This window comes from Medicago sativa, chromosome 8 (assembly GCF_051527215.1).
Source record: "Medicago sativa cultivar Bolivia chromosome 8, Bolivia_mono, whole genome shotgun sequence".
Classification (NCBI taxonomy): domain Eukaryota; kingdom Viridiplantae; phylum Streptophyta; class Magnoliopsida; order Fabales; family Fabaceae; genus Medicago; species Medicago sativa.
In genome coordinates this window covers 30421947-30432094 of record NC_140756.1, presented here as the reverse complement: position 1 = coordinate 30432094, position 10148 = coordinate 30421947, and the positions used below count along the sequence as shown (strand labels likewise).

Below are 10148 nucleotides of genomic sequence, written 5' to 3'. Positions count from 1 at the left end.
TTATTCAATGAGTTTAGATGCTACATCTTCATTATTCTCAAAACATGCATAAAATGATTTTCATAAAAACTCGCAACGGAAGACAATTATCATAAACATCTCAACAACATGTAAAAAATCCTCAAATACATGAGTAATAAAATCTCAACACCATATCTCAGGCTTTAAATACATAACCATGGTCTCATCAAATAAAATCCAACAACAGATAAATGACACTAAACATAAATTCCCGACACCCTAATCAGAGCCTAACTAGACATCAAGCAAAAGGGAAAAGAGGTATCTCCACGCTAATCCTCAAGCAACTCACAAGCAATAAGATAATCAATCCTGCACGCCGTCTCCCCGTTCATACAAATAGGTAAGTGGTCAACCAAACAACTGTTAGAACAAAATGTGTTTAACATTACCCTTTGAGTTTTGATGATAACATGATATTAAAAATTGTCAATTGGATATGCTAATATTTGCTCAAGTGTGCAGGACCATAGACAACAATTTAAGTGTCTCTAAATCAAGCATAGGTCCTGGAAGAACAAATTAATAGCAATTGAATATACAAAAAGGAAGCTTGTGTTGCAAGAAAGCATCTGAAGAAAAGAGGTTCTGAAGAAAATAGGTTCTGAAGATCATCAGAAGCTGACGTCATTAGAACACTCTTATAAGAAGCTGTCTACCACAAGCTGACGTCATCAAAAGCTGAAGATCATCAGAAGCCGAAGATCATCACAAGCTAAAGACTGGAAGCTGAAGTTAGTTAAATGTTGTCATTCTGATTGTGCATCATTGCAGAAGGAATAGAAGCCTGGAGCAACGACTAATTCAGAGGAATTTGAAGGCATTGGATGCTTATCCACTGAAGAGCGCAGAAAAGGACAATAGTACAAATGTACAACCACTATCTCCACTACTCTATTTTGTGTCTGCAATAGTACAAGACAACAGCTGTGACTACGCTGGTAATTCTCTATACAAGAAATGGATTTGAAATTGTTCCCTCTTAGGACAATAACCAAATCAAGAAACAGATCATTGGTGATTTGATCAAGCTTCAACAACGACTCTTTTGATGTGCTGGCAATCAACAACGTCTCTTTCACACCTCTATATAAAGGAGTGAAGACTAGAAGATTTCCAAGAGATTCACAACAATTTTACAAGTGCCAAACCTCTGCTGAAATTGTTTCACATCAAAGTTCATTTAGAATTTCTTATCAACTTTCATATCTTAGAAATTCTAGAGTCTTAAGAGTCTGTATCTGATTTGTATTGTGAATACCACTGATTGTATATCAAGTGTTCATCCTCAAATAATTTTCTTTGTAATTCTGTTTGAATAGAAGTCTCTTGCAGTTTTGCTTGAGAATAGGAAGTCTCTTGCAGTTGTGCTTGAGCATTAGGAAATCTCTTGTGGTTGTGCTTGAGTTAGTTTGAAGTCTCTTGCTTTTGTGCTTGAGCAGTTGTAATCAAATATTGATTTTAGAGAACTCTCCTTAGAAGTGCAAGGAGAAGTGGACTACATCCGCATTGTGGAAGGAACCACTAGAAATTGCTTTGTGTCTTTCTTCTTTCTCTATCTCTTTACTTATCCGCTGTAACTAAACTCTGAACACTACTTCAGAAGCTGAACTCTATCAGGTTCTGAACTGTGAATTCAGTTTTAGGAGAAGAAAAAGAAAACACAATTCAACCCTCTTCTTGTGTTTTTCTCACCTTCAATTGGTATCTAGAACCTTGACCTGTTGTCTTAACACTTAACAGTGTAACAAATAAAGATCTGAGAAAAACATGTTTGGTGATAATGTTGGAAACACTTCTGGAAACAACAATGCTGTTTCTTATGATTATGGTACTACTGAGGATAATAAATCTAACTCCAGCAAAGCTCCAAGGTTTAATGGAGTCCTGAAGAATTTTCTTGGTGGAAAACCAATATGTACAATCACATCATGAGATTAGATGAAGAACTATGTGATATTCTTGAAGATGGTGTTGGTGACTTAGTCCTTGATGAAGAACGAGTTCCTGGTGATAGAAAGAAACATACTCCTGCTCAGAAGAAGCTTTACAAGAAACATCACAAGATTAGAGACATGCCTGATATTCATGAGTGCTCTAGAGACCCGCCACGGTCTCATGCAAGCGCCTCCACTTGACACTCATATAGGTGATTCCATCTAGTGTATGCTACAACCAAACATAACCCATAAGGGTTTATGGTAATCATCAAAAGCCTTTAAAACTTACCCCTCAATTTTATATTATTTAGCGCTTCTCATATGCATTATCATACACCATAGGAAAGAGGCAACAACATTTTAGTGCTAACAGAACTAGCAAGTAACTTGTTTTTACCCATTGATCCTTCTTCATGGGATCTCCAATCGCAAATGTTGGGTTCCCATTACTTGTCGTTTTCTAGTGGCAAAGTCTCATTTCCCTAAATTTCCTCTCAAGGGATTTTATATACGGATTCGCTAAATTCACAAATATTGACTAAGACGTCTCTAAGTCAATTAACCTCATATTTCACCATGTTTATAAAATAAACTTGGATTCCATAATAAATTAATACAAGTCGTTGTCTACTAAGCGATAACATGTTCATCAATATGATAAATCTACTTATAGATTTATTATCATTGGATTCATATCTTTTTTTTTTTGGTACAACATTGGATTCATATCTATTAAACATCTTTGTATTATTTTAATACAGAGGTTTATCCATTCTGTAAACAATATATCATATATTATCAAACTAATTTCCGTAATATACTTCATCAGGTCTACTTAGATAAATACTAAGCGACAACATCTTCACAAAGTGGGAAAATAAATTTATGATTACTTGTATTATACATGTCTACTTAATATATATTTTTCTCAAGGCGACAATACCCCCACATTGCATAAAGTAGGTTGATTTCTATTCAGGTGTACTTGAATGATTTTCAAGTGACAATAATATCAAAAGCATCTTAAAATTTGCACAATTAACTAATTGACTCATAATATCAAACACACATTGATCCTTAAATAACTAGAACTGAACTAATGCCTCAAGAGCTATTGTACGTATCCCAACAAACTTATTTGTTTTTATAAAGAACACAAACAAATTCATCAATTCAAATACCTTCATCGTAAAATCTCATTTGTGGACATCAAAATTAAAAGTTTATACATAAAGACACATAAATTTATAGGACAAAACTTAACCACATCCTTCTCATGTAAGGCTAAAAAAAGATAAATCTACCATTTAAATCAATAATTATGCAGCTTATTAAAGAGTGTGGATCATAAATAAATAAGGCTAAACTTGTTGTCTGTAATAATAAAAAAGTGGACATCTAATATCCATTGACCTTTCATAATTTAGTTTCCACATAATTTGGTCTAAAGAAAATTTAGAAGATTATCCACGGAATACATTTCATAAACTTCTCACACATATATATCATATCAATGCACTTATAAAATTTCTCAAGTCACAAAACTAGTGCATGCATTGTCAACAACATATTTCAAAATATCAAATATCACATTTAAGCAAACATATTAAGCCAGAAATTGAAGAGTAGAAATAGAAAAGTCTCAACATTTACTTTTGAAATTCATTAAATGATTGAACTACTGTGATGTCGAAAACACTCCATGCATCTCAATTTGAATTTCGGTCTCATGTCCAAAAATGAAAGGATTGACAAAAAGCCAAGTTTCATTTTCACTTTATGATAGCCATTTATCTATAAGAGTTGCATAAACAATGATGCATTCGTGATATTCTATGTAGCATGTATATATTATAAGAAGGTACATAGATTAAATGATGTAGAAAAGAAAAATAAAAGAACTGTATAATCGACCTTATCAACATATATAAATATAAGCATCCATAAAATAGATAAACTCTCCACTCCACCTTTTGATTCATCATCATCAGACCAAGAAACAGCTAAGCTTTTCTTTTGTCTTTCGAGAAATGTCGCACATTCTGTTCTGATGTGACCATAACCTTCACATTCATGACATTGAACCCCCTTTGATCGAGTGCTCTTCTCATCAGTCTTTACATTCTTTACATTTCCAGGTTGATTATCGATGTTGGACCTAATGTTTTGAACGTTTGACCTGGGTCTTCTGTCAACTTGTTTCAAGATCCTCCAGAACTGTTTCCCAAGTAGCACAATATTCTTTGATAAGCTATCATCATCCTCATGATTTCCTTGTGTCTGTTCAGCATCAACATTTGAAACAAATGCAATGCCTTTGCCTTTCTTGCCAGTTTTGTTATTGACATTTAATTCAAAGTTCTGAAGTGATCCTATCAGCTCATCAACCTTCAAACTTGAGATGTCCTGGGCTTCTTCAATAGCAGTTACCTTCATGTCAAATCTCTTAGGTAGAGATCTGAGAATCTTTCTAACAAGCTTTTCATCAGAAATTTTCTCTCCAAGAGAGTCAAAAGTATTAACAATACCAAGAATGTTCAAGTGATAATCCTGTATGCTCTCATCTTCCATCATTCTCAGATTCTCCAATTTTGTAGTAAGAAGTTGAAGTCTAGCACTTTTTACTTTAGACGTACCTTCACGAGCAGTTTTGAGAATATCCCAAGCATCCTTAGCAACAGTGCATTGCTTGATCAATCTGAACATATTCTTGTCAACCCCATTGAATAATGCATTCAATGCTTTGGAGTTACTAAGAGCTAACTTATCTTCAGCAGCAGACCACTCTTCTTCTGGTTTCAGAACAGCTGTCCTGTTCCCATATGCATCAAGAACCACAGGATGTTCCCAACCTTTCAGAATTGCCTTCCATGTCTTGCTATCTATGGATTTAAGGAAAGCACTCATACATGATTTCCAATAGTCATAGTTGGTACCATCCAACAGAGGTGGTCTGTCCACAAATCCTCCTTCCTTGTCCATAACGCTAGAAAGTGTCTTCCCTGGAACTCACCCTAAAACAGGAAGGGTGCATGCTCTGATACCAATTGAAATTCTAGCACGTTAGTTTTAAGATGTTCTATGCGATGTTCCAACACCAGACACACAAATACGAATGTTGAGTTTAATGTTTAAACATCGTATTTAACTAACAAAAAAAAATACGTAAAGTAAAGACAAGAAAATAAAAGGCACAGGAGAATTGTTAACCCAGTTCGGTGACAAACACACCTACTCTGGGGGCTACCAAGCTAGAAAGGAAATCCACTAGTGTAGTCCTTATTCTAAGTTCTCAGCAAACTCCTTATCACAACTTTAGACCTAAGACCTACCCATCTTGACTTCAACCTAGGAACTCCTAGATCTAAGATCTCATCTCACTTCCCTCAATCAATCACAACCCCTGTGATTATCAGATTTCAACTCAATATGGTGAAATTACCTTCAAACAATAAACTACCTCCGTGCTTCAAAGCTTAGGAGTAGCAACAACTTACAACTCAATTAATCAGTCCTAAGCTTGCATCAAGGTGATACAAGAAAGGCTCACAATTAACAAACACTAAAACTCAGTCCTTATCATGTATCAAAGCGATACAAGAAAAGACACACAATGAACGACTCAAAACCCTAAAATTTTTATTCTTTAATGACGGCTTGAATAATTGATTATGTCTTGAAGTCTTGAATACATACTGAAACAACACGAGCTAAAATAGTCTTGTTGGGCTTCAGAACATTGTAGATCCTTCTGCTGATCCACATAATAAAATAGAAACAAATATAGCATCTCCTAAAAAGTAGGAACATCTTTAGGAACCGTCAAACACATCCAAAGATTCACTAAAAATATTGTTTATATTTTAGGAACAAATCTTCTAGTAGATCCTAGACAAAAGCGCGTTACTTGGCCAACAAGAAATAAGGCGTGGATACCTTAATAAGATAAAGTGCTTGTACAGCTAAGCACAAAAACAAGGCACACTGAACCGTGCCATGATGTTGGAACATCATATCCAACATCGTACAAGATGCCATGATGTTGGAACAACATATCCAACATGAGTATTTTTTTCGCAAAAATGAGGCCAATTCTACAAATAGTCAACAAATAATTTCGCAATATCACACAATTAAATACATATACTTCACATAATACTCAATATTCAAAATTATCACAACATATATAATTGGCAGCAATAACTGAGGTGTATATCTTACCTATCATGAAAGGGTAAAAGATGAATTAAAATAGTACAATGAATAACTTGTAAAATAATGAGCTATAACGACCATCAAGAGACAATTAATAATAGTTTTTTTTGACAAATTTATAATAATTAATAATAATTAGTAATTTTTTTTGACAAATAAATAATAATTATATTTGGAAGAATGAGGTTGTTCACGCTATAAAGTGATCATGCAAATTTATATTTCTACAATCAAATAAGTAAACAGCAATATGAGTGAAATTATCAAGTTTGTTTATGCTATGTTTATTTATATTTTCATGTTCACTGTGGCAACCGAAAGTAAGTTTGTTTTTACAAAAAAATTCAAATTTCCCTACTTAATCTTATACACAATGTTTCATTGCATATTACTAACTTTATATTTTTTTTAATTATTTGGCATTATAGCGGATGCTTTATGTGATTCTAGTCGAGATTGTCGTGGTTATCATTGTCATTGGCCTAAATTTCCAATCTGCATAAGAATGTTTTGTGAATGCGTCTAATAGTATAAATTAAATTCAAAGCTACTTATATCGTACTTTTAAAAGTGAATGATTTTATTTGAAATTATATTGTTCAAACTTTTATGATATATTTCACACTTCAATATTTGTTCGTCAGACCTTTAAGTTTAATTGATTGACTATTGTATTTCAAATTATAATGTTCATACTCTTACGATATAATCCACACTTCAATATTTGCTCGTCATGCATTTTTATGATGGAACGCCATATGATATTTTAGGCTAAGCTTTTAGTTATTTTCTTGGAATTTGAAGGAAAATTAGAAGTAATTTAGAGAAGGTGTCAATGGTTTGAGGAACTTTTTATATGGTTTTCATTCGAGTCGTTGTAATTCAATTTTATCCTAAATCATGCAACTCAATATGTGTTTTAAGTTTTTTTTAGTGAGAAATCATGCAAATCGGCAAAACAAGCCATCAAGGAAAGGATATAGGATAGGACAATTGAAGATCAATGGTTCTTAGAAGGTTTTTGAACACAATTCAATGTGAATATAATTCATTTACAGTTCTAAGGTATTGCAAGACGGAAGAACACCCGAAAAAGGGACAAAAACTGCAAAATTCGCACACAGGGGGATGTCTAATGCTCCGTTGCACCCAGGCCACCCGCCCCTGCGCACGAGAAAGCATTATTTTCTCACTCATGCACCCCTATGCCACACTTCATGCTCGTTGATCTTGTGTTGCAGACAGGAGGCGCTGGTTGCTTGTTTTTCAAGTTGGCTTAGTTGAAAAACCTTTTTTTCCCACTCTTAACCCCTAAGTAATTGTTGGGTTTTTATATTATGTTGGCCACATTTTGTTAAAACAAGATGTTCTAGCAAGATGTTGGACCAGATGTCCTAAACATGTTAGTACGACATCTTAACTTAAGGTGAAGTATTTTGTTTCTCAATCTTGGAAGAATTTGTTTATGCGTGAGATCATTGAAGATTTGATTGAAGATATAATTCACGTAGTCTGTACTCCAAGAGGCGTGTGGTTCTGGAAGCTACTTTTGTCGGTTTGTGCTTTACCGTGTTATTTGTATTTAATGTCCTAAACATTTTAGTAAACATTATATATGTTGTCTAGAAGATTATATCTGAAGACACTATCGGACCAGCTGTATTGTTTAGCCTGATTGATCGTCAAGCCCATCATTCTCTAAAAAAAATTTATTTCAAATAACTTTTCATAAAAATCATTTTTGAAAGATGTCATTTTGAAAACATATGTGATTTTTACTTTGTAAAATCTCTAATTATGAATATTTAAGTTAATGAATGTTAAAATATCATTTTTAACTTATGTGAAATAAGTTTGAAATAATTTCTACCATTTTTGAGTAAATTTCTAAAAATTTTATTTTTAAAAATACAAAGAAAAATCCATTTTTTTTTAAATCTATAACAAATATGCCCTAAATATCCTAGCTTATTAAGAGATCAAAATGAGTATTTTTAGGAAAATGCTAAAGCAAGTGAATTTGTATATAGTGAAATTTTCCATATACATGTGACATTGTTTTATTGCACAGTTATTTGTTGATTTTCCATGTTTTTAGCCATCCTGCCCTGTATTCCGCTCAGACATGAATTGTGATTGGTTAATTGTTAATTGTGGATGAGTTCGTGATGCTCCTCTCTAGATATATAGCATTACTCATATTTTTATTGCGATGAACTAATTTGGGTCCTGTCTTTGTTTTTCGTTGAAATCAAATGTTTATGTCGATAAATTTTGAATTTTGTCAAAAAAAAAAAATGTCGACAAGTTTTGAATGTTTTCTAAATTTGACATATTAAACATAGTTGATCCATTTTCTTCAAAAAAAAAAAACATAGTTGAACCATCCCTCAAAAAAAAAAAAAAACATAGTTGAACCAAAGGAGTTTCGGAACTCGCATTTCTTTTCATTCTTTGGCAAAATCAATTAAATAGTCCAATTTGGCAAAATCAATTAAATATTCCAATTGTATGATAATTTACAAATGTATGAAAATCTTGGTTGGCTCTAATAGCTCTTCCATCTTTTTTTTGGACATTTTTGGGGCCATGCTAGCTAAAAAAAAACAAAGTAGTACTTGTGAGTAAGACGAGGCAATTAATTAAAATATTCAAGAAGATATAAGTTATCATAAAAGATGGAATCACCATTTTGATTCATCAAAGTAGTCTTTGAAATTGATGAATGTAAGTCCATTCAGAACTGAGATTCTTTAGTTTCAGAGACTAAATTATCGCTATTACATAAATTAGACTAAATTATTCTCTTAAACAAAAAAACACTATCCATCAAAACTAACTTACTTTTTTTTTTAAGAAGCTAAATTAGTCCACCTAAATTAACATCAGGGAGTTTTTTTGAAGAAGCTAAATTAGTCCATCTTTTTTTTTTTTGAAGAAGCTAAATTAGTCCACCTAAATTAACATCAGGGAGTTTTTTTGAAGAATATAAATTAGTCCACCTAAATTAACATCCGGGAGAATCGAACCTGAGATCTCGAGGTGGAGCGCACTCCGAGATCCCAAGCCAATATCACTAGGCCAACCCAAGTGGGTTCAAAACTAACTTACTTAAGTAAGCATCCATAGCTTTAGGATCATTTTGAGCAGCCAAAATTTTAACAGTGCTTAATATAGGTAACTTCTTCAAACACTGAATGATACGAAACTCGCGAGGAGGAAGCCCAGTTTCATCAACCTCTTTGATAGGTTGAGGATCATGAGACCAGTATAATGGAAACATTGGCTTACCATCATCCCTATTCAAAAGAAAATAAGATTCACCTGGAACAGCCCAAATTTTTAAAAACCTAGTTTTAAAACTCTTAAGACTAGTGAAACCAAAACCCTAAAAGAGGAAAGCTAAAAATATGCATGCAAGACAAGGAAGAAGGTATGGACTTACCGGAAGTAAAGTGAGTGAAGGAAGTTTGAAAGCAGAAGTGAAGCAAGAAGGGAGACAATGAGTGTAAGAAATGAAAATTTGAAGAGACTGAATGATTTAAAAAGTGAATGACATCATGGAGTGTGAATGTGATCAAATGGCTATGAACTAGGAAGAAGTCATGAAGCCGTGGAGTGAGGATGATGATGATTACACGGTTCTAGAAATAATAGAAAAATTCAGAAAGTGTTATTTCGTTTGGTCTTTCGAAGTGAATGAAAATAAATAAAGGAAAATGATAAATGGTCTCATCTAAATATCAAGATGATTGTATATAGGCATCCTTAATGTTGTATTTCACTGTAAAGGTGTCTATGGATTGTGAGACTTTACAAAGATAATTTCTCTAAATATTATTCCCATAGAGGCACTAGTTAAGGACTTTAAATGACAACTGTTTAGGAAAGTTTGTGCAATAAAGTGTATTGAAAATTGAAAACTTTGACATTTTTAAAGCAAAATTGCTTAATTTAGGATGCTTAAAGAAT

General features: G+C 33.1%; 1 protein-coding gene and 1 long non-coding RNA gene across 2 annotated transcripts; one reads left to right on the top strand and one right to left on the bottom strand.

Moving 5' to 3' along the window:
* Positions 1–3812: 3812 nt before the first annotated feature.
* LOC146898303 (uncharacterized) lies at positions 3813–4943 on the bottom strand. Its single transcript, XM_085736539.1, has one exon. It carries the CDS (start codon positions 4941–4943, stop codon positions 3813–3815), a length of 1131 nt encoding a protein of 376 aa, XP_085592665.1.
* A 1417-nt stretch (positions 4944–6360) lies between these two features.
* LOC146898302 (uncharacterized) lies at positions 6361–7832 on the top strand. Its single transcript, XR_015021315.1, has 2 exons — positions 6361–6496; positions 6605–7832. It is a non-coding gene; the product is annotated as an uncharacterized LOC146898302 (long non-coding RNA).
* Positions 7833–10148: the final 2316 nt, after the last annotated feature.

Excerpts from the sequence above, each read along its gene's own strand:
- LOC146898303 (XM_085736539.1), bottom strand. The coding sequence starts at position 4,943 with ATGGACAAGGAAGGAGGATTTGTGGACAGACCACCTCTGTTGGATGGT.